General features: G+C 38.5%; 3 protein-coding genes and 3 long non-coding RNA genes across 12 annotated transcripts; 2 read left to right on the forward strand and 4 right to left on the reverse strand.

The window, feature by feature from the left end:
* Positions 1–1,623: 1,623 nt before the first annotated feature.
* Positions 1,624–24,091, forward strand: LOC149102117 (uncharacterized). 6 transcript variants are annotated; one of them, XR_016202377.1, is made up of 4 exons: positions 1,624–1,695; positions 17,643–17,710; positions 18,078–18,153; positions 22,432–24,091. It is a non-coding gene; the product is annotated as an uncharacterized LOC149102117 (long non-coding RNA). The 6 variants fall into 6 exon arrangements; XR_016202378.1 differs by lacking the exon at positions 18,078–18,153 and adding an exon at positions 20,291–20,507; XR_016202376.1 differs by lacking the exon at positions 22,432–24,091 and having other exon boundaries at positions 18,078–20,190.
* On the reverse strand, positions 3,482–4,702 carry LOC149102118 (uncharacterized). Its single transcript, XM_089275585.1, has one exon. It carries the CDS (start codon positions 4,650–4,652, stop codon positions 3,588–3,590), a length of 1,065 nt encoding a protein of 354 aa, XP_089131711.1. The 5' UTR covers positions 4,653–4,702; the 3' UTR covers positions 3,482–3,587.
* LOC149102119 (uncharacterized) lies at positions 5,347–7,261 on the reverse strand. The gene has a single exon (XM_089274763.1). It carries the CDS (start codon positions 6,572–6,574, stop codon positions 5,396–5,398), a length of 1,179 nt encoding a protein of 392 aa, XP_089130889.1. The 5' UTR covers positions 6,575–7,261; the 3' UTR covers positions 5,347–5,395.
* Positions 10,608–12,858, reverse strand: LOC149102120 (uncharacterized). Its single transcript, XR_016202382.1, has 2 exons — positions 12,568–12,858; positions 10,608–10,736 (listed from the first exon to the last, which is right to left on the reverse strand). It is a non-coding gene; the product is annotated as an uncharacterized LOC149102120 (long non-coding RNA).
* Positions 12,959–13,692, forward strand: LOC149102121 (uncharacterized). The gene is made up of 2 exons (XR_016202383.1): positions 12,959–13,272; positions 13,473–13,692. It is a non-coding gene; the product is annotated as an uncharacterized LOC149102121 (long non-coding RNA).
* On the reverse strand, positions 13,656–16,687 carry LOC149102122 (uncharacterized). Of its 2 annotated transcripts, XM_089274764.1 has the most exons (3): positions 16,118–16,298; positions 15,215–15,507; positions 13,656–14,574 (listed from the first exon to the last, which is right to left on the reverse strand). In XM_089274764.1, exons 1-3 carry the CDS (start codon positions 16,153–16,155, stop codon positions 14,540–14,542), a joined length of 366 nt encoding a protein of 121 aa, XP_089130890.1. In that variant the 5' UTR covers positions 16,156–16,298; the 3' UTR covers positions 13,656–14,539. The 2 variants fall into 2 exon arrangements, with proteins under 2 accessions (XP_089130890.1, XP_089130891.1); XM_089274765.1 differs by lacking the exons at positions 13,656–14,574; positions 16,118–16,298 and adding an exon at positions 16,438–16,687 and having other exon boundaries at positions 15,088–15,507.
* Positions 24,092–24,556: the final 465 nt, after the last annotated feature.

The raw sequence follows: 24,556 nt of genomic DNA on the forward strand, positions 1-24,556 counted from the left end.
TTCAACGCCTTGAAGCGAGAGGAGACGGCGATAACGTTGGATACGCGTTCTCAATTGTACTAGAGCGTAACAGTCATAACCGCAAGGAGCGAACATATAAAGCAATGACTAGCCGATCGTACAACCGCGAAATTTATTAACGCCAGAAATGTGTTGGTTCCTAACTTGAACACCGAATAGTCGCACTGCACTGCTCATAAAAACTGTGTCTGGCTAGATTCTAATAATCATGAGCAGTTTTGAATTTCAGTCGGTATGAAAATTTGTGCAAAGAAAATAAGGCAAACAGAGACGACGTGGGTAAATCAGATTGTTAAGTAAAAGTAAACTTACGTTTTATAAATTCAGCACTGAAGTGGCACAGCACTCAGCGAGCATAATCCAGTTTGTAGCAGCTCTGTTGGCTCAGCTTTATATTATAAACTACGTCTTATTTTAAAAGCTTTTTAATTTTTATTTTATAATTTATACGAGACCCGAAAAAGTTCTTGTTGCGTTGAGGTCACATGAGGTTTCGTTTGTAATTTAAGAGGAAGGGTCTTTTCAGTTCCAAATCCCCCGCAAAAATAAACCGCTCGATTTTGCAGAAAACAACACTATGAATAAAAAGACCAAAATAGCTACATTTCGTAATTTGTGTGGCAAATGTAATAGAACCGTGACATACAGAAAGAAAAGTATTAAGATAATTTCTTCACGCTCCGCTTCCGGCAAATATAAACAATGCGGCAAAGTTGTCGAATACTAAACATCGATAAGCATTTTAAGTGTTTTTGTTTAGAGAAAATAAAGGATGTTTAACTGCTTTGTAAAGCGCCTTGCAGAATACAATCGAAAAACAAGAATTTCAATCTAAACTACTTACTCGCGTTCTATGTTACTCACAACTGAACGTTCTCACACGCAAAGTACTGCGAGCCACACAAAGGTTCTACTTTACATTTGAATATCCACAGACCGTGAAATCGCAATAAAATAGGCAACGATCGAGCAAAATTCCAAAACGCAATCACTTATTGAGGTAAAAGCAAAACAATTTTTTGCTGACTGAACGACCTAATACAGTATGGAATGTGTTTCTGTAAGTGAACATAGATTATTTTCTGTATAAATCTCAGTAACCAAGTCTGGTTTTGTAGTTGGAAATACAATTAGTAAAACGCCCTTTAGAATATCAATTTTCAGAAAAAAAAGCAGTAGACATACCAAGAAAATGCGCGAGTCCACCAAAGGTTTTTGAAAGATGCTGAAACCCTTGAGTGTTACACAAGTGTGGTGGTCTTGCTCTGGGGTTTGCCTCGAAACATATTAACCTGCACATTTCATTTCATTTCCTTGAAAATCAATAAACAAGAGTCCATGCTGAGCTTACCCATTTTACTTATTTACCCGACAAGGGCTCGCACAGGGAACACAGGACCCGAAAAAAAGAAATGAACTATTGTTGTGTAAATATTGCAAATCTCCGGCTGTGCAAAACATTTTGAGAGACAAGGCATTGATAAAGTGACGCCTGGATACACTGACAAGAAGAAAAAAACTCAGATCTTGTAAATGCATTTTCATTTACACAGTGTCTTTAAGTGATTTTTAATAGAAAGTAAACAAAAACGTAGCCACGCAGACTGAAAAATGTCAAGTCGCATTAAACATAATGGCTAGCATAAGCGGTAATGATTTTGGGCTGCTGTGCAGGTAAGGTGGGTTCTTTTCAGAAAAATAGTCACACCAACATACAAGCTCGCATTGCTGAAATGCACAAAATTGTTGAAGACAAAACTAGCGGTGAAATTTCTTACCCGCTATTAAGTTTCACTGCAGGCGAGTAGAGCGGAATAAAACCAAACTCCACGGGATCAAAAAGCTAGAACAGCGGAAAAGAAATGATTAAAAGCTAGAAATAAGAAAAAAGGCACATTCAACAGTCTTTCAACCGAGAGTAAATGTGAACAAACCGTGCATTATTGTTTATCAAATGCGACGCCTCTCAACTTCTGAGAACCAACTCTTCAGAATTTTTAAGCGGCTGCATTTGAAGAAAACATTACACAACTCAAACATAGATTACGCGACAGAGGTTAATAGCAAAGTCACCCCTTAATCCGACTTGATATTTTAGATGCAAAAAGTTAGACCCAGTTCAGACGCCGAACTTTTCATGAGCCGAACCTAATACGATGAATTAAGTACATAAAAAAAGTTCGGCGTCTGAATCAGTTAAGAACGGCTATTTGAATTTGGAGAGGCTCAGCCGTTCTTCCCGCCTAGCTCAGCCGGGAATTTCGGCTTTGGAAAGGCTTTGATTCAGACGTCGAACTTTTCATGTGCCGCAGTGCCGAACCCAGGAGGGAGAGGTCAACTTTCCTTGCTAGTCCATGGGCCAAGACCCCCAAAAGTGTTTTTTTTGTACCATGTGGAGGGACCAGTGCTATCACGTATTTTCTCAATCTACAATAACTGAAGTCTATTTTAAGGTATGATAGCAAGCTTCTATCAGTAGCTTTCTTGCTCTAAACATGTGATAAAATGACGTCATCTAAACTGCCTAATGACCACGCATCCGGTTAACAGCTTCAGATTCTGAGCGATGTCCATTGTACAATTCTCTTCAAACAACATTTTATACATTTTAGGCCTAGCAGAATATGACATTGATTCAATTGCAAAAGAAGGAAATTTTTTTAAGGTTGTCTCGTTGCCATGGAGACGGAAATGGTCAATGAGTCCACAACTGAAATAAAAGTCACTGAAAATAAGGCTTTTCACTTCCTAATTTTAAAAAATAACAACTGCAATATACATTGTCAAAAAGTTCAATCATGTGTAGATCACTCTAGCACTGGCTTGGATTAACTATTCAGCTAATGAGTTTTAAATAGCTCCCTTAACGAGTCTCCTTTGTCCTGATATCATCCATACTGAAGCCATACCAGTACCAAACACATTGGAGACTTGTCCTTTTCGCGTCAGTCAAGCATCATTTTCACTTAAATGTAAACAAAGACTCATGTTTAATGTCAGACAAAAATAACAGCTAGGTTATTTTAAAGCATTTAGCGGTTGCCATGACAACCACAAACAGTTACTCGATACATTAAAAAGAGTACATCATTCGAAACTAAACCTTACGAATGTAAGAGTATGTATAAGGAAAGTTATTTCATATTTTTCCTATGGTTATGAGATTCTTACCTTTCGCTTTCTTCATCGTCATTGTCGTCAACGGATAAAACATCGTCGTCATCATCTAGCCTGTTTGTGCAATCTTGAAGCCGGCACATATCAGTACATTTCAACCCATTGACAATGCAGGAGCACGATGGAAGTTTGCAGGACCTACTGCACTGGCAAGATAGTAGTTCTAGAACAGCTTGCGGAGCTGGTTGACCACCCATCCAGTCTACGACCAGCTTGTCGTCCTCACTACACCAGCCAAATCCCACTGGTGATGGGATGGCTGGGCATCTTTGTAGACTTCGTCTCCAGACAGCAGCCTGGTAGTTTGCTCGTAGCGAGTGTTTGTGCAGCGTATCATTGCAGGGTGGCAGCTGGTTGGAATCAACGTCTCCTCTCTTCAAACAGAACAGTCAATATCGCAGCTCATTGATGTCGCTTGTCCCAGGGTTGCTGCGGTACATTGCACATGTAAATTTCTGAAGACTATGGTACAGGTGATCAGACATATTCCAGAACATATCCAAATGCTGGAACATCTCTTGAAATTCAGCATTTTGCTTTGCAATTCGATAACCTGCAACCTTTCCCCGTCCGGCAAAAGCACTAACAGTGTCGCACCCTGTGAATGCATGAAAGCTCGGCAGTGAACTGCATACACTTGCTCCAACCCTCTCAACTACTCTTGAGATATCGATGTACTTGACTCTGGTCTGTGAACCACTTTTAATGAATACTGAAGAAGGAATAAAGCTCTTGACGGCCAAAAGAAGTACCAACACATCAGTGTCTTCTGATACTATGACGACCGAAGCAAACCTCGATTTAGCTGCATGGGCTGCATGTAAGAGGATGCGGCCGTCAGCCTCCTCTTGGGTTGATTCGAGCTCACTGATAGGTTGCATTATTCCAGACAATAATTGGTAACATGTTTCGCCACACGTGACAACCAGAGTCTTTCCAGATAGCTTCTCTGTGTACTTTTCTTTCTTCCACTCGCTGGTTACAAACACTATGAAAGCTTGTTTGTTCTTTGAGCTACACAGGAATCTTCTCCACTGTTTAACCTTGTGTTCGACTTGAATATTGCGGTATTCGCTTCCTAAACCGTCACCCCTGTTCTCTCTTTCGGCGTTCTTTATGGATTCTTCTCTGTAATCATCGAAGACGACATCAGTCCTGTCACTTGTTCCACCTTCGTTTAGAACTCTGCAAAGGAGAGTTTCAGTAACTGCCGCAAATGTCTTCTTATCACCTTTCAAATACTGGACAAGAGCCATCCCATCTATTACACATGCTGAGGGTTGGGGAATGGCATCTGCTGCTTCGACATTTTTATGCAGTTCTTTAGCCAAGGACGCTTTGTTCGTCTTACGCATCAAGCCATTTGCGGTAGCTAATGACCAAGGGAGTGGTCCGAGAGGATGGGATAACACTTCTCTCATCTGTAAGTCTGTGCTCTCTGCGATGACAATCATTTGAACAAACAGTCTTCTGTCGGCCTTGATGATCACTTCTTGGTTCTTACCAGCTTTAACTGATACCTCCTTGTTCACGTGAGTAAAAGTCTTCAGCTTAGCTTTCGTGATTGAATCATGGAACTTGACTTTGGGTGGATTAGACTGAAGTCGTTGCTCTCAGAATGCTTTGTAGGCTTCCTCTCCTTTATCTTTAGCTTGTAGCAAGTCGTGCTCTACATCAGGAGTGGCAACTTTTCCTGTGGAAATACAGACGAGGTCTTGAAGGTCAGGGCTGAATGGGTTGAGCCAAGTGTTTTGAAGAATTGACACTACGGATTGAACATCAGCTTCATCTCTTTGTATTCTTATTAGTTGTAGATCTTTGTGTTGGGAACAAGAACTACTGATGTGCAATATATCTTTGAGTTGCCTCAGGAAGGTGCTCCGGTATTCAGCGACCAGGTAGAATTTGTAGCATTTCAGGTGCGAATTTTTAGTTTTGCTTGCCATTTATGTATGCAAATTACTACTATTTAAACGCTACGGTTTCCTAGCGCGCCAATCTTTTCAACGTTTTCTCTAGCTTCAAGTTAATATCGTTGCGGAATCTATTCTACCTAGCTTCACCGTCTTCGCTACAGTCCGGAAACATTTGTAAGTCTTTATATTCTGTCTTGTATTTCTCATATCGCTCGGCTCTTCTTCATATGCATTTTTATTTATTTTTCTAGTCGAACCTCGCTCGATCTATCTTTCAATTCTCAACGGGCTCCTCGAGTCTCTTCAACAGAGCGTGAGTTCGAAATCTCTAGACGTAGGGTCAACAAGAACTGTAAGCTACAGAATTTGCTTACTGCATTAGGCCTTAGACTGAAACCTTTAGTTCCTCCTGACGTTTGAGTGTCTTTGTTGACAGTCTCCTCGCACGTCTGATCAACAGGTATTCTTCCAGAAGGGTTGTCTTCGCCAATCTGAACAGAAAATCCTCCGGATCGCAAGTATTCCAGAGTGTCCGGATGCTCTACTGGTAGATGTGACATTTCATGCAGATATGCTGAAAGGTACCTGGCGTAGTTAAGGTTATCATATGCGAAAAACCACGGGACAATTTCACTGATATATGAAAGGTGAAGATCCCAATCTCCCTCCCGAGATCCTCTTAACAGACCAAGTAATATTTCCACCAGGTCAACATAAGATATCCAGAACTTCGATAGCTTCCCATTATCATGTCGGAGATAGCTCGTATACAAGCAGAACAGTTGCGATACTTCTTCAAATGAGGGACTCTCCACTGTGTCTTTGAATTCTTGTTCACATGTGTTATCACAGAGCGCTTTCAGTCCTTTTAAAAACGCATCAACAGTAGGCTTCTTCTCTTTATGATGTTCCTCAATCCAAGAGTTAAATCCCATCCATGCTAGCCTGTTAAGAGCTTCATACATGAGCTTGTGAAATCGTTCGGCACGATTATATGTATGGCCTTCTAGAACACCAGCCACAGATCCTTCAGCAATTACTCCAGACTCGACTATTACGTCTGGTAAACCAGCATCTTGGAAACGCTTTCCGATCACTGACAAGAAAGTGCAAATGGTATGGAACACACCCATTCTCAACACAAGGTCATTAAACTGTGCCCTGTGTTTCCACTTTATCTCAGTAGCTTTAGCATACAGTGCCTGATCAAACACAACAACTATGCTTTGGAGGTTTAAAGTTTCCTTAATCTGTAGGGACTTGATGAGGACTTGGTACACAGCTGACATGTTCGTCGCTGGGGCATTGATTGTTGGAAGATAACCCACGTTATCCTTGACAACTTCTTGGTTATTACGCACCAAAATATTGAAACCAGTCCAGCCAGGAACAGATTGCTTCTGACTTGCATGAATGCGTACTAAAACCCATAGCAAGTTCTTTCTCCATGCACATTCCATGATTTGATTTAACTTGACCTCCACATATCCTCTAGTATGGGGCCCACAGCGCTCGCCGGCATTATAGATAGTACAGTTCCATCACCCACAGACTCGATACTTCTCCTCTTCGATTTCACAATGTCACAATTTCACAAGACAACCATCAAAATGCTGATTGTTTAGTTATGTAGCTACTTGTTATAGCTTTTATTGCGTTTTAAACACATACCGGCTTACAAACGATGAGAATTAATGATTAAGGCAACACAGTGCTGGGCTGTCGAGTCCATGTAGATCTCGAAGGACTGTAAGTTTTTATATAATTTGAGGTTCAAAATATCACTATATCGTCATAAAAATGCTTATTGTTTGGTTATACAGCTAATATTTTGTATATATTGTTGATTTCTAATCAGATCTCTACTTAAAGATTATCGAAATCAGTGAATAAGTCAAACGTACTTACCTGCCGTGAAGGTCGCCATCTTGAATTTCCCCACAATGCATTGCAACATTTGAAGTAATCCATAACTTACTATATCATCGCTTTTAAACAGGTAAATTGAAATTTGGTTCTTAAAAAATGATTTGTGTTCTTTCTTGTTGTATTTATGTGTGAAGACTATTTTTGATCCAGCTTAATATTTTTAATATGACTTTTGAAAACAAGCCTCGTTTTCATGCAAAAGCGAATTTTGGTGATATTTCAGCCAGTAAAATATACAAGAAAGCTACTCTTTAGGGGTTGCTATCATAAAATCTTGTAATCACCCCCAACTTAGCTTCAAATTTGTCACACTCTCAGCTGGTCCCTCTGAGTGGTACATCTGAGAGGGTCTGGCCCATGGACTATGCGTTGCCATGCGATTGCGCGCCCGATGATCTTGGCCATTATGACGTCACTCGTGAGCCGGTACATTGATATGTGTATCCCCGTGATATGTGTATCCCCGCACACATATCACTAGTGATATGTGTATCCCCCGTGGGGATACACAAAACACTGATACGCGCCTGGACATTCAACGAACAAAATGGCGACTCGGTTGCGAGGTTCCGACGAGCGCTGTAAAGAGTAGAAGAAACCAGAAATGAATTCGCGCCCAACGGAGCAGATTAGGATTTCTTGAGTTTGGTTGAGTTCCAACCGACTCGATTGTATATCTGACTAAAACTTCGAACAGCGGATACGCATATCACTAATTATTTCATGGCGCAGTGATCTCAGTGTGTATCCCCTAAACACAGCCGTTAGATTGGCTATCTACCTGATCGAAGAAAATGGCCAATTATTGCCGAAACGTGCTGGCTGCTTACTCGCTACGACGTTTATACCCAGGTTGAGGTTTGCGGAGTTTGCAACTCGAATGTTTAAATATCTAAACTGAAATCGCGTGCAGGGGATACACATATCACTAATTATTTCATGGCGCAGTGATATGTGTATCCCCAGAAACACAACTGTTATAATATAGCGCATCAACCTTGTCAAAACTGCAGGCAATATTAGCACCCGACGTTTTTACACGGCTTGGGTTCACTGAAGTTTGAAACTCGATAATTCCAATAAAAACGCGTGCACGCGTGCACGGGATAATAAGGGATACACATATCACTGATTATTTCATGAACTAGTGATATGTGTATCCCCATGGATACAGCCGTTATATTGGCTTTCTACCCAAGAAGAAAAATGCCCATAACATTTGCATTGTCAAAACTGGCTTGCTAGAAATATTCACACCAGGCATTTATTCATAGCTTGGGATTTCTGGAGTTTCACTGACCTCGGTTGTACTGACCGTCGTCGACCGCATGCAGGGGATACACATATCACTAATTATTACATGGCGCAGTGATATGTGTATCCCCTGAAGACAGCCGTAATCTAGGCTAACTGCCGAGGAATAAACGTCGAATATTGTGAAACGTGCTAGCAATATTCGCAGTATAGCAATGTATACAGCTTGAGACTTAACATATCTTACAAAAAGTCGAACTGAAAAGCGGGTGCAGAGGATACACGAGTGCCACTAATCATTTTATGGCGATCGGGTCGAAGCCGTGATATGTGTTTCACTCCACGAATAATTCAGATGCAAACAAGGCGATGAACAGTGGAGAATATGAGTTACTCGAGGGGTGAGAATGCACCGCGCAATTAATATCGTCCTAGAAATCCGGTGCCGTGAAACTCAAATTGAAATATATCTAGATCCATTTGGTGTTCAACTTTAAATTCATTATATCCTGCTCGCAGAAAACCAGTTAGGATCAAGAACACAATTCCAGCAGCAGATACATAAACTTTTTCAACTACAAAAATTGAGATTTGTGTTTTACTGAAGCCTGTTTGGGTTAGTCGTTCGTCCAGTAAGCGACCGGACGACGAGAGCGCTTTCAAGGAGGATATTGCTTTTTAAAGTAGAGGGGAGAGGGGTGGGGGATACACATATCACTGGTCGCCATTTTGGAGGGGATACACATATCACTAGTGATATGTGTGCGGGGATACACATATCACGGGGATACACATATCACTGTGACACCGGCCCGTGAAGTTTCAATGGCCGGTAAAAAATGAACCAGAAAAGCTTTTCATCTGATGATTGCTCGAAGGATTTGAAAGAAAGCGATTAACAGACCACAGGAATAAGACAACCTGTTAATATTGTGCCCAAAAATACTTTGGTTTTCAAAAACTAAATGTCAGGAGGCACAAAAACACGCAAAATTTCGAGATCGCTCAATTGAAAACGCGACTGAAAAGTGAAGCTTTGCGCCCGTTTCTTGGGCGATATCTGGAGAACCCAACAATGAACAACGCGAACACAAAAATATGATCTTCATATGGTTTAAAACTTTTGAGTGGTGATGAGAACGAATCATTTAACATATGCATAAAAATGATCAGTGGGTTTAAACCCATTATTTTGTAGACGATAGCGTGGAGGACCTGCTGATCAATACTCTATTCGAAACCCTCGACATGTGAGAAAGTATATGATGGAAAATGCTCCCTTACAAAGACATTTGAACTATCAAGTCATATGCTGGGTTGGAAAGTAAATAATGTACCAAGGAATTATTTTCTTGTGCTAAATTATCCGCAAAACTGTCAACGACAACATTTAATTTTCTTCTGCGAGGCCAACCAACTGACACAAGCCGAGCAGACGTGTGGATATTTTAGATGGTAAAATGATATAAAATCACTGTGCGGGAGACCTAGGTGAAACGGATGATATTCAGAAGAACATGAACGAGGCCTCTTGGCAGAAAGGTGCTTTATTTCATGTCAGTGTTCGTCAAATATGAGATCGGAGCAGGATCTGTTTCCTCGGGCGTCCGCATGCAGTGCAAAGTTAATTAATTTTCCTGTCTCGCTGCTTAGTTCTAACTTTTTTATACATATCTCACTGTGTTCACTCAAACTTGTATAGACTGTAAAAGAAAACTGTGTAGGATGTTTTAAGGAAAGAACTAAAAAATACAGAATCTGGTTCGAAGCAGTAAGGAAAGAAAATATGAACTGGGACATTTCCTATGCTTAGCCACTGGCAATATAAGAGTTAACCCATCCAGGAGAAACTAAGCCAAAATGACTTATTGCCAAAACAAAGAGTTCAGTAAGGAAGGTTATGACAAAGCTGGAAAGATCAAAATCAGGTGATCTCTTATTATAACCAAACCCCTTGTTTTCTAATAGTATCTGTCTTGAGAAACTGTAATAGCTTTACTGCCTCTAAGTTTGAAATGCTAATCAGTTATTTTCTTTATACTTTATGCTTTTAGTTTTCATCATAAATCTTATGAAAATAAAGATAGCTTAAACAATGATTTTACATTAAGTTTAAACTGACCTAGAAAGAAATATTCTAGAGAAGAGTGTCACAGAGGTTGTACTTGTAAACATGAACCCCGAGCCTGATTTCTCCCCAGCTCCATCCATCCCAGGTTCCCTGTTACTTTTTACATTGATGAGTTTATTATTGGCTTCAAGAGAATGATAAGCGTACATTTTCAGAAAATAACAAAAAAGCACACAAGATTGGGTTTTAAATGTTTAATTGACAGTACAACATTGACAATAAATAGATAGCTTTCTATGGTGATTGCATGTATTGCCAGAAATGGGGCCTGCTTGAATGGTCTTGCAAAGGTAGTGGAGGATGGTAACCTAAGGTTTAAAAAGATCAAATAAGACTTCTCTTAATATTCACCAGTTGAAAATTGGAGTAAATGTTTATGACCTCCCTTCCCTCTTTGGTTTTTACATCGCCCCAAACTCTTTTCAACAGAAAATGTAAACTAAAAGATAAATTTCCTAATGTGATCTAGCACCAGGAACTCAATATGTATTTACGATTAAAAAAAAGTAATTCTCACAATTAAACAATCCAACCCCATCCACCTTTTAAGTCCCTTCCAAGCAGATACAATGCGGTAATGTACATGGAGCAATTATCATAATTTATAAAACACAAAATAGCTCATTTCCAGTATCAACATATTGAATTGAAGTCTTCAGATTTTCACAGAAAGAAATTTTTTTTCAGCACCCTCACCTGCACAAAGGAAAAATAAAATTTCTGAAGCGTGTCAAACAAACTACAACAAACACTCTGCATAAAGCATTTTTGGATCCTTACATAAAGAACAGTTACAATATTGTTTTGGAATGAAAATAAATCAAACTTCAAATTCCTAAATTGTTGATCAACTGTGCCAATTTTGTAAACATAATAAGATCTAGCAATAGGAACTCAAGGTGACCAGAGTTTGAAACTCAAGTTTTGTTAGATAAGCATACATGATTTCAGCCGACAGTGAGGCCCCTTATTTGGTCTTAGGTAACCAACAAAGCCCTTGCCCCAGTGACCCTGGACAGGCTAACTTTCACCATTTTGTTGAGAAAGTAAAACACAAGTCACCCTTAGCAACATAACTAGGGTAACCCTGGTAGGCCTGATAACCTTTTTTCGTCAAAATACTATGACTGGCCCACCAGGGGCAACTCATAGTATGAAGAAATCAAAATTAACTCGCAAAACCCCACAGTGATCAAATGACTGAAAGGAAGCCAAAGGAAGAAGGATAACTGAGCACTGGAATATGAAAAAAGACTTAAGTAATCCTGGAGAGACAACTTTGTTTCGTATAAACACTTGATAAAGTTGCCACAGAAGGGTCTGATAGGGTTGTCCCTAGTACCCAAGACCATATAAAAGGGGCCTTATACTCTCTCCTCTCCAGAAGCTCCCTAGGGGAAAATTTAATATACTCCAAACTACCAGCCGATGGTCAAAGCAGCACGAAAGAGGCCTATGCAGAAGAGAGAGGACCTTGTATGGCAATATGTTTAAAGAAAAGTCTTACAAGACTAGACTGCAAACCATGGGTAAAATGTAGACTGCAGGATTTTTAAGAATATCATATTCCCATTTTCAATTATAGAGAGATCGAGCTAACCATACACAGGCTAACCTGAGCTGTATATTTCAGGCTAACCGGAGCACTTAGCTCTCTATAAAGGAAATGGGAATGCAATACATTTCTTAAAAAGTCTACAGTCTGCATTTTATCCTCTGTCTACATTTTAACCACCGTTGTGCAGTAGGCAGGCTTTAAGTCTTATTCAAATAATTAAGCTCAAGTTCTTGTTTGTGAAAGTTCTCATTTCCATCATTGTGGATAGTATTTCTGTTTGCTAGGACTGTTGCAGAATATGTGTCGAGCACGAGATCGCAGATATTTCATACTCAAATGGACTGATCATTTTTACTGCCGATTCTTCAAAGTCATCTTCAATTACCATGTTTTCCTATACATATACGCTATTCTGTGACCAAGTTACATGTTTCTTCAGGTTACCGATCACGTAAAAAAGGCAATTTTACAGGGCGAATAGTGAAAATTTTGCCCCACATATTTCCACCGGAGAGCGATAGCTGTAACACTTTAAATACACTTTATGTAAGATTTTGCGGTTAAAATTAAAATCTACTTACCTGTCAAGAAAGAAAAATGATAACTACTCCTTGAGATCCAACAACAACACCATTTGAAGCTGGAATGATTGAAGAAATCCGCCTCAAAAAGTTGTATCAGCGAGAGGAGACGACGCCATTTTCGAAAATTTTGTGCATTTGCGCGCTTCGTTCGCAGTGACGTCATAATGGCCATGATCATAGGGTCTGGCAAATCTGACGTGTTCACCTCTCCCTCCTGGCCGAACCAATGCATTAGGTTCGGCCAACACCGCGGCAAAACGTATGCGCATGCGTCAAGTTTAGCATTTCCGGTTTGCCCGTGTTGTTCGGTGCAATTACTGGTCCTGGAAATGTTCGTTGGACCCTTTAAGAAATGCTCCGCAGTGGCCTTCATTACTGATTGGTAAGCCTTTTGTCAGTTCGTGTTGTACATACGTACATTTATTTGATAAGTAGGTTTTAAAAGTATGCAACTGTACAGCTGATGTGGACCTACTACTACTAAGTCTGGATAAGGAAAACAGAAATTTACAATGCAATCGTCATAATACTAAAAATAGTGTACAATAATGGTTAAAAAGAGGGATCAAATAATTTAAAAATATCTAAAGTTAGGGTTCTTTTTTCTTATTTATGCCTGTTTTTTTTTTTTTTTTTCAATTTGTTGGTTGGACTGCTACAAGATTATATCCGTTGAAAATTTTTTTCATGGTGACAGAGAAGGTTCGTAAGTCTATTCGTTGTTTATCGATTTTATTTAGCCTATAATACTACGAATTTCATAATGGAAGTGATCTCACGATTTCAACTTGTTGAGCTGATCATGAGAAGCTCACTTAAAACTCAAGCTACATGTAATAGTCAAGCACCTGCATGAAAATACAAATTTTCGGTTTCGAAATAAATTTCAATTTTACTTTCAGAATTTCATGATTACAACAGCAGCAAGATTGCCTTCTTTGGTGAGCCATTCTAAATAAAATGCCAGAGAACTTTGAGGTACCATTGGATTTTCATTCAGGATGGATAGGTCAAAGGAGTCTTCAAGTTGTACATTGCCAGTAATAAGAGGCAGAACACCATTACAGAACTGTGTAGTAACTCACTCATTTGAAACAATAAATTTATTAAAATTTAAAATCATTTCAGTGACTAATGTGATTTTCTATGTTACAATAACATGTTTCCTTTATGCGCCACTGTTTTGCTAGCCTATCCATATGTACACAAAAAAACTGTTCAACTAACCGGACAAGTTTTTAATTCACAGTATTTTAAAGTTATAGCTTTCAGATTTTAAACTACCTTACTTTAAACTCACTTGAAGTACATTTGAAATCTGAAAGTTTACAAACATTGGCTGCTCCCTGAGGAGCCTGCTTTTTTGACCATCCACATCCCTTCGGCTTGTGCTGAAACCTCAAATTCTTCCAGAATTGATAAGATCTCAGTTGCTGGATAAATAATCCCTCTTCTCTTTGAAGTGTATTTGTTTTCTGAGATCTATAAAAAGAATGGCATTGCTGCAAGTTAGTTCACTGGAACTACTTTTATGTCCTTATCTTTCAAGGGGTTAAATGTGAAGAAAGGTAAAACATCTTGTAATTTTACTTCATTATATAATAGAACTGACATTTATATTGGGGTAAAGCTGTGTCTGCTGTTCTAGTTAAGAAACATGCAATAATTAATTAAACAGACTTTTTAAACTGAGTGGCCTTGTGGTCTTCCAAGGAGACCTGTATTTTAAATACAAATAAGAATAAAACAGGGCAAAGTACATGAAATATGCTATTGTGCACAACAAAACAAGAGTTCTTTTTTCCTCTAATACACGGTGTTCTTCGCTCAATCTTGGATCTTCCCAGAGAATAGACTGCAAAATGACATTGAAAAGACCAGGTGCAGTTTTGTCAGCAAACTCTTTCATCTGTCCAGGAGCATACAGTGGCACAGCATCACTGCTTCCATAATAATGTTGCAATGATATTTAAAATTTTCCGATCAGCTGGTCAAATGAATTTTCTGAAATTAATAGAAAAGGTAAATATCTATTTTACTAATTTAAATAAATTATTGAAATAATTTTATTTATTAAATTTAAATATTTAATTCTCTGCTTGTGTCAATCACTGTCGTGCGTTGGTCTTAACACATCCTCTTACTTATTGGATTACACAAATGCAATACCTGTATCAGAAATATAATCTTGAAATGGTGTCTGTTACCCTTACCGGTCACCTAAACAACATGTTATTTTGATTGTTACCTAAGTCACTAGTCAATATTCAAACAAAAATAATTATCAGTTTTCCAAATCATTGAAAGGATGAGACTTGAATAGTTTGTGGCAACTCTGATGCAGCATTTTTTTCTTGGCCAAGAGACTCCTCAGATAACTCTTCCAAATCATTGCCATAATAATTGAGAAGTCCTCTAAATCCTTCTCATTAGTGCTTATGACTTCAACTGAATGATAAAATTTATGATATTGTCATTGACCATGTGCAATACATGTAAATAAGGATAATCTGTTTGAATGAGTTTTGGTCAGATGGTGTTATTATAGTGTGCCATGGATTATCATGATGTCAAACAATTATCCTTCAAAATACTTGTATCTTGTATGTCTTGTATCTTTACATTTCAGGTGAGTGATACTAACCTGATAGTTGAGTTAAGTTATGGATTTCTGTTGTCATCCTGTTACAAACTGTTTTATCCATTGTAAATTCACAATAGCAATTTATTTTTACCACCCCAAATGATGTTTGTATTTCTGCCATGGATGTTTGCTGGCTTTTTGGGTACCACAGGTCTATTCCACAAGTCTCTTCTAGAAATTTAAGTCTTAAGAACAGCAATTGGAAATGGTTCTGAACTTTTTGGAGGCCTTCACTACTGCTGTGTTGCTGCTTTAAGTTCTTGTGTAGTCCTAAAATTGGTAAATTGCAAGATCTAAATAAAAAATTAAAAGAAAAATAAGAAATAAACATATTAGTGATGAGTTTGTATCCAGATACTGAAAATGGATGTCCAAAAAGCATATCCCCCCACTAATGAAAAATGGAGTGGGTAAATTTTTAGTGAAATTTTTCATGAAGTGGGTGCTCATAGGGTTCCTGGGCACCCCTCTAACTGAATCCTTGGTGTGGAGACAACATTGCAGTACTACTGAATTTCAATAAGTATATGTGAAACTGACATTAATTTTAGATATTATTGGTGCAATTTTATGGGTTTGGTCTTAGGAAAAATAAGTTTGTCAAGTGGCATAAAGTTCTTGTTTTGCTGTCTTCAAAATTATTATTTTTCTTTAAATTTGTTTGGCAATTAATTTTTCAAAATAATATTTCCCAGCTTCTGTGCTACCTTTTTCTTTCCACAATATACCAATTTTAGACTGAACTGCCTGAGGTGGCTTTTTGCTACCTGCACCCCAACAATTAATTTTAGTGAAGCAATTGACAGTACTGTACTGTAGTCAAGAAGAGTAAAATAAAAATGTGAGGTACATTAATGCAAATAACACTACAACATCAGTAGTGCGAGATAATTTTATAGGTACCTTTTGGAGTTTGTCATCTGAGGTCTGTTTATTTCCATCTTAGTGGAGAACCATACATGCGTAAGACTTGGATCATTTAACACGAAATATAATTAAATTTATAATGAATTTTTTTGGTATCATGTCTATTTTGCCCCAAATTTTACAAAATTTGATACAAACAACTTGTTTATTGTTGCAACAAAAATCTAAGAGTATACTTTCCTTTTCCTTAATTTCATTTAATTTGCTGGTAAGAAGATTCCGAAAATCCTTGCAGCAATCCAAGGCAGTGCGAACCTGCGTGTCAATTATAATTAACCGATGTCTAATTAACTGACCTGCCAGTAGTTCGTAACACCGGCGGCTTCTAGTCAGGATGCGAGGTAAACCTTGTTTCTTCGTCCACTCTGGTACAGCATTTGTAGCACCACCTTGCACCTGGCTTGTACCCATGACATGTTGCTCCTGTGGCATCCAGGACTGCAAAAAGTTTCGCAGGAATGCGCTGTTTCCTGACGCCTCGCGAATGGTTTTCTCTAGGAACCGAACATCTGTTGTTGCTCGTCCGTATTTCGTCCCAGTGAACATGGCAAACTGTTGAGCCCACTTGAGTTCGGCAGCTCTGGTTAAATCTTCATACAGAAAATATTTTTTGCCGGCACATTTACGGCTGCTTTTGTTGGCTTTCCCACATTTTTCTGCGAAGGAACCTCACAACCAAACCAACGCAACAAGGAGTACTACGTAAAAAAAAAATGCTCTTGTCGAGCACGAACGCGCCCGAAATTCTCTCATATTTTGTTGTTGGTGCAAACACCAAACCCCTGGGTGCAAGCGCTTGAAACTTAAATGAAAAATAAACTTTTCAACGAGACAAACCTTTCCCCCACTTTCTTTTGCTAACTCTTACTTTTTGTTTTCAAACTTCGCGGTACGAGATTTTATCATGTTTACATTGGATTTTAATACGTAACCGGAAATGCGTAATTTACCGGAAGCTCAAATTTGTACTCATGCGCAGTGCGTTTTACCGCGGTGTTAATGCATACACCTTTCCCAGGGGCGGGGCAGAAGACTCCTGAAATTTTTGTACTGGATCATCCAACAAAAAGTGACGTCACATCCGGTTTAAACGGTGCCGCGCAGATCGTGTCACAAAACAAAAAAAATGGCGTTTCGATTGGGGAAGATTTTGTTCTATTTGCAAACCATCAGGTCCGTGTCCTTCCATACGGAGGATAGAAATATCGTGAAGGCACATTTCTTCGACTTTTGAAGCAAAACTGTTGACAAAAGAGTACAGTTTAGTGTTGTTTTGAAGGAAAATAACGGAGGGCCTTCTGTCATCGAATGGCGGATTTTACACACTGATATTCAAAACTGGTGTTGTTCCGACTTTTGGTTCTTATTGTTCGTGATTCGGTGATAACACTAAGTGCAATAGCCTATAATGTTAACAACAACCTGGATGAAGTATTGCTGGCCATAGTTTGCACTGTGTACAATGGGAACATATTTAACAGAAACCGTTTTTTTCTGAAAGTGAACACAGTTGAAGCTTTGTATCCACGTGCGTGTGGTGGAAAAGACATGCTGAAGCGTATACTCAAGGTTAGTATCCTATTTCCGTATCTCTTGTTGAATACGGTTTTTCTCTGTAAGAATTAAGCAATATTGAGAGTTAGAGGCGAGCTTTGGGGATATCAGATTCCCCGAAGAGATCAACAAAGGGGTGAAGCACTCCCCCACCAAATTTTCTGGGAGTATCCCCCCGGGTACTGTGAAGCTGTTCATAAATATACATGTATGCTGAACAGAATTCAAATTTTATACAGTGGTCAATTCTACATTCCTCTGTATTGTCTGAACTGCAATGCTGGCCTGGGGATCAACTTCTTTGGGCAGTTCCAAAAGAGGGGGGTTGGCCTGTTTATAGGGTTAGCTCCTTAGCCCTTAACTTTACCTCCGCTTTTGACAGGTACCCACTTCTACTGTGACCCGGGGCGGGGGGTACTCCCTTATATGCACTATAGGGGTATGTGTGGCCCCAAAAGGTATGGTTTTTCAGTCGTTTTGGTCATAAATAGGGTATCAGTTTTGGCCATTTTGACCTTAAATAGGATATGGGTTTTGTACTCTAGTCTTGAATTGGGTAATGTTGTTTAGAAGAAGCTACTTTTTCATCGTTATTGATAAGACCATAAACAAAAGGCCATCAAAAGTTATGTTTAGGGCAACTGTGTCATCTACCATGGTGGTAAATAGGTTATCGAATTTTTATTCTGTTAATAAATAGTGTAGGGAGAATCGCAGATTTTGGTAGTCATAATTAGTTAATTCGACTATTTTGAGATTTTAAAGATATGTTCTATATATCAAATTGACTCAACAAGAGATGCCGTGGGAACACAGGCTGCTGGTGATTGCTTTCACAGCTTTTTTAGTTCTTCCAAAGATCTGTTTACAACACCTCATCTTCTGTTAATCTGGTGGGGATACAATGTAACTCTGTAGCAACAGGACCTTTGTTCATTATTTGATCAATGTTTAAATGGCATCTACCTTCCATCTTGTAAAGAACAAATGAAAAATGTCTGTCTCATATGCATACATCAAATAATTCACAAAGCTCAGTTGTGGTTGCTCCATTTTGGGTGGGCTGAGAATTCTAGCTTGGTGTGATCTTAAAGTGATTGTTTGCCATTTATTTCCCCATGCATTTGGCTGAATTTGACCCTGCATGACTATTCAAAACCCTTATTGAATAATCAAATGGGCAATATCCCTCTTTGTTTGAGTTTCCCTCAGTCATTCAATCACAGTGGGTTTTGCTGAGTTAATTTTCTCTTCTTTGTAAATTGATATTTCTGCTTTAAATTCTAAATCTAGGCATCATGTGACACTCGCCATGCGAAGAGTTGTCGCGGTTAGCCAAGCCAAAGTGTTTATATAAAGAAAAGTTGTCCTGCCTGTCAGGGTGCCAAGGCGTGACATGAGCCAAGGCTAGACAACTCACCCACCCCTGTTGTCTCGCAGGCGAGACAGGTTCATGATCCTAAATGTAAACAGTTGGTTGAATTTTCAAAGAAATAAATGAAAAGTTAGCTTGGCCAGGGTAACTCAGGAGAAGGGTTGTCTTGGGTACCCAAGACCATATAAATGGTCCCTAGTAGGGCCATTCTATTTTATTTCCACACTCCCTCTTCCTCTGTTGACATGAGCTTTAGACGGGGCTATGAAAGAGTTATTTCTGCACTTTTATCTTTTCTGTTAGGTGGTGAATATTGACTTATGTAGTGAGTGCGGCTGGGGGAAGGGGGTGTGGATATAAAATGGAATATCTATAGTCAGCTCTGAGCCCAAGTTGTGTGTTGTCTAACTGATTATACAAACTATACTTTCCAAAATCTTTATGGGTAAGTGTTTTCAGAGAGGATCATCTTATATGTTCATCACTACAGTGGAACCCTGCCTTCTAGCCACCCCATTCACATAGCCACCTTGGTATTACAGCCACTTGATTCTGGCTTGAACAAAGGCGCAGATAGTCGGTCATTTTCTTATTTAAAGAACCCCTTTAACCACACTGTTAATGTGGTCAGATTTTTGTGGCCCAGCAACTGGATTAACAGAGTTCCATTGTAATTTAAAATTGTCAGTGTTGGTTGTTTTAAGAATATTTGTATCTCACAGAGGTGAAAATGAATTTGAGCTATCACCCACGAAACAAAATTTTGGATCGTACATTTTAGGAGTAATATACACAATTTATAATAAGCATCAGGCATCACTTTGATAGTGAAGTCCCATAACTCTATTATTTGGAGATTGGTTATCTACTATCCCTGAAATTACCAAGGCTGATATCTCTATTATCATGTCATCAAAGCCATAATATTTTGACACCTACTGTACCAAACACAGTTTCCTTAAGCAGTAACAAGAGTCTTTCTTTAGTAAACCAAAATAGTACTTGCTGCCAGGTGCTTTATAAAAGTATAACCCTTCCAGAAGCCTTCACAAAGTAATATCAGTTGCTAACAATTTTTTTGTGGCTGATTTAAACCTTGTAATAAATCATACTGAACTGGCCCAAGTTTAATATACATTTTGTTGCATTTAGCTCACATGTTTTCAGTTTAAAGGAGAAAGTCACTCCAAAAAGCTTACTCTTTTTGTCTTCACTTATAGCAAGTGTATATTCAGCATTTCCACTCACCAAAGGTTCAGCCTCTGAAGTGCCTGCTATCCTTAAGAAATTCATCTCGAAATTAAGAGGCGACTTCAGAGGCCACCATTTTGCAACTGTCTTGGCAGCCTGAAGCTGTGTTTATGTGACTTCATTCCGTCCAACTTGAAATTGGTGGGAAGGAGAAGAACCTGCAACTGACTTGGCATCTGTCACAAGGTCAGCAAAATCTATTTTTTTTCCAAGCGATTATCCTCTTCACTATCTTCAATGCTATTATTTTGGAGTTTAGAGCATGTTTAGCTCAAAATAATATGTCTCAAGAGCAGCCATAACCCCGAGTGGTAGTCAAAAGGCTTGTCGCAAGCCATCAGGACAAAATCTGTCAGACAGAATGGAGTCATGAAAACTTGGCCTGGGTGCTTCTTTGGAGGTGAACTTCATAAGGAAAACCTGCACTTCAGACGCTGAAAGTTCTGTGAGTGGCTAACCTCAGTGTAAGGTTTTCATTAGCGTTGACATAAAATTTATGTTTTTTGGAGTGACCTCCTTTAAAATACACGCATTAAGACTTAACTCAGTTAAGCAAGGTACCTCTTGTATGACCAGTAACAGTATACATGTATCCAAAAAACAAAATATATATTTTCCAAACTCAGTCATGTTAGTAGTGTTAGTGTCTAATGAGTTCCTGCAAATAGAGAATTATACAATCATTCTAGCAACTCTCCTCAATATTCTGGGAGTCTCCCACGTACCGTTTAGATCATCCATCCCAGATACAAGGGACCATGCGCTCCAGGGACAGTGCTTTAAAGTGCTATTATGATGAAATTTGCGGATGTCCTCCATAATATGAGCATAACAGTTTTGTTACCATGGCAACATACTGGGTTTCAACCTTCCCTGATGATTATAGGCTTTCCTGGCCACCTTTGGCTTTCCATTTTGATATTTACCAATAGTGCCTCATCAGCATGATCTAGGAAGCATATTAACATGCAAGGTCAAAGTCATAGCCTCGTTTAACGTTTTTCAAGCTGAAAATCACTGAATTAGTGAAATCAGGTTAGAGGGGACTGGAAAAGAGCAAGTTGCCATGGGAAAATACAGGCTGTATATAATTTTTATAGCCATAGGTGTGTTTCCTGTAGTTCTCACTATAAGCCTACCAACCTGATGTAATATTGGGTCAAGTGTATGACAACATCAGTCACCTCATTTGCATATTTCTATTTTTCAAACCTACATATCTTTGGGACTGATGCAGATATTTGCAAAAGGTAAACAGCATTTTTAATCTTTTGTGGAATTCTATGTGATACACCTGAAAATTCTGACTCAAGGGGTAAAAATTTAAGGATAGAAGCACTTTAAAGCATTGAGTTGAATTTATGCTGTTGGCAAAATTTTACTGTAAGATGTCGAAAGGAATTTGGAGGGCAATTTGGTGTGGTTATTGAATTGACAGACGTTGGTTCTGTTATTATTGTCATTATCTTCTATATTTTTGAGGCAGAATGGTTGTTGGCGAAAGCAAAACTGGCAATATGCTCACTGACCTGTGTTTAGATGTTTTTAGGTTTTTGTCTCTGACAATGAAGGTCAATTTGAGTAGTTACACTGTCTTTACAATAGAACATATGGATATTAATAGTATAGTTATATTTCAATATCCTCATACTAAAATTATAGTAATTTTATGGCTCAATTTCTACCTCTGCTTTAATTTGTTTAAACCAGTTTATTTTTTTAAACCAATTTAATTTCATCAAAGGGGAAGGGGGAATCTGAGAGCAACAATAAATTAGACCAACAAATATAAGGACATTTGCAATGGTTGCTTTCATGGCCTAGTGGAGATGAAGTGGACCAAAAAGTCAGAGATCTGATGTTTGAATCTAGGTCTGTCTTTACAAAGATTGTATTGTAGTATAGGAGTATTATGGTAAGTTATCACTTATGTTGGGGGGTTGATATGGGATCCTGGCTGTACTGTTGTAGGGTAGGAATAAGGACTGAGAGGTGGGTGGTGTGCTTGTGATCCTTTTTAAAAACCACTCTAAAAGTGAAAACAAACTGATTTCAATTGAAAAATTTACAGCACAGGTAAAAATGATACATTGTATCTTGTTTTTTATAGGTGGTAAATGAGCAAATACCCTTATGATCAAGAGACCTGTCCAAGTGTGATTTTTTTACTGATGACGGAAATCATAATAAAGATGCAAAGCCACCTGGGTGTGATTTCTTCCTTGACAGTGAAGTGCAACCAGAGTAACCAAAAGTTGCATTCTGTAAGAGGTTTACCAAAATTAAATGGAAAATTAAACTACACCAGTTTGTATTGATTTTATAAGTACTCCTCTCTCCAAAATATATTTGGTATGTTGTCGTACCTGTACTGGCACGAATATAATGTAGAAATTTTATGGGAAATGTTTCCATTCAAAAAATATGCAGCTCAGACACAACTTACAATAATTCTCATTTCTGTGGTGTTTTCTTTGGTGTGAAAGTGTAAAAACAGATTCTTTTACCCTACATGTAAGTTGAAGAATATTATAAGAAGCTCCTCTGCAAAAGTTTGTTGTTGTTTTTTTCTGTTCATTTTTTTGTTGAACATTTTTATTTTCCTATAAGCAGTTTCTTCACAACACATTGTAAGATAATAACTAGCCATAAAAAGAACGTTTTTGTCTCAGAGATCATTTTCAAGATAAAAAGAAGTGATTTTCATTTATATTTTTTACTTTCTTTGGGCAGAGACATTTTGAGAATTTCCCTATAAATATCACAAGGTACAAAGGAATGGGCAAAAATAAAAGTTGTTTTCTTTATCAGTTTAAGTTTCTCTCTGAAGCTGCAAAGTATGGTTATTTTATACTGTTGTGGATAATGTTAGGCCCATTTTAATTCAAAACACAAATGGGAACTTACATTGATAATCACACAATCTCTTAAATTGGCACTATTTTGTTTTTTGCTTTTTTCCAGAAAACAATTTGAACATCCTTTTTACACAAGGAGAGGGGGGGGGGGGTATTCTACATAGTTTTAAATGGGGAAGCTCCACCTCAAGGTCCAACCCCTTAATACTGTACCCCTTTTCTAAACCCTTAGAAAGTAGTTTTAAAATATCTTTTTGAACAATATATCAGAATCCCCTCATTCTGGCTCATGAGAGTAAATGAGAGATTATCAACAACATTTTAGAACTAGAAGAAGGGAAATCCCTAAAAGAAAGATTTCCGTACCCTTTCATTATACACCTGAATTCAACTTGTCAGAAATCCCTTACCCTTTAATAGTTATATGTGAAGCCTGAAAACTTTTGAGCAGAGCTTCCCGATATATGTCATTACATGGAGTCCTCCCACATACACAATCCAGGAACTCTTGACAAGTTGCGATGAAGCTGGCTTTAAGACTGTCTGATCAGGCAGCTTCTTCAGTTTTTGAGTACAAACTTGTTACTCTCAGTCAACTTCTAGTATGGAAGGTCCAAGTTCACAGACACTACTAGCTAGCAATCACTTTCACAACACTAACACTAGCAATGTCAGTTGCAGTCTGGTTGTTCAGTTTCACCACACCATGTTTCATGGTCACTCATCATTGTCAGACATGAGTTCATAATAGCTTGTAACATTCACCAGCCTGGTAGTGTCATTGTTGCTATTACCTGTTCCCAGACTTCCTTTTATGGCTGGGTGTTGGGGCATGATATTTCATTACTGTTTGCAAACAGTTTGTTAAGATCGCACATTGAAAGCGTGATGAATTAAAATAATTGAACTCTATGAGAGAGAATTGTCAGAATTGCTAGGGTCCTCTCATTCCCTGGAACTGAAATGTCTTGATGTAAGCTTATATAGAGAAAGCAGACTGAAAACAGGGCAAAATGTCTAACCTTTCAAAATAAGTTGCAAAGACATTTGATAGCTAGGGATTAAAAGATAGGGAACTTGGTCTGTAAACAAGGCAATTGAAAAGAATCGAAGCAATTTAAGGTGCATGCTTGACCTCACAGGATCGGGGGGGGGGGGTGTATTGAAACTTTATAATGCCACTGACATTTAACACTGTTAAAAAAGAAAAATAAATTACATCGTAACTGAAAAAAACCCCACTACATGCCCCGATTACTGAATCGCCCATAAAAATATCCTCTTGTTTATATTTAAGGGGTTCACGGCCTGCTTATGTACATGTTAAAGGAAGCGTTTACCGTTACTAAGGGATTACCAAGGGAAACGTTAAGATAT

This window comes from Orbicella faveolata, unplaced genomic scaffold (assembly GCF_042242905.1).
Source record: "Orbicella faveolata isolate gen_17 unplaced genomic scaffold, um_ofav_v1 contig_36, whole genome shotgun sequence".
NCBI classification, from domain to species: domain Eukaryota; kingdom Metazoa; phylum Cnidaria; class Anthozoa; order Scleractinia; family Merulinidae; genus Orbicella; species Orbicella faveolata.

What these genes read in the sequence shown, in the direction of transcription:
- LOC149102119 (XM_089274763.1), bottom strand. Translation starts at nt 6,574, where the DNA reads ATGGAATGTGCATGGAGAAAGAACTTGCTATGGGTTTTAGTACGCATT.
- LOC149102118 (XM_089275585.1), bottom strand. Translation starts at nt 4,652, where the DNA reads ATGATTGTCATCGCAGAGAGCACAGACTTACAGATGAGAGAAGTGTTA.
- LOC149102122 (XM_089274764.1), bottom strand. Translation starts at nt 16,155, where the DNA reads ATGGAAATAAACAGACCTCAGATGACAAACTCCAAAAG. An exon ending in CAGATGACAAACTCCAAAAG is followed by an intron (nt 15,508 to 16,117) that starts GTACCTATAAAA and finishes TTTTTTATTTAG; the next exon opens with ATCTTGCAATTTACCAATTT. An exon ending in TAACTTAACTCAACTATCAG is followed by an intron (nt 14,575 to 15,214) that starts GTTAGTATCACT and finishes TATTAATTTCAG; the next exon opens with AAAATTCATTTGACCAGCTG.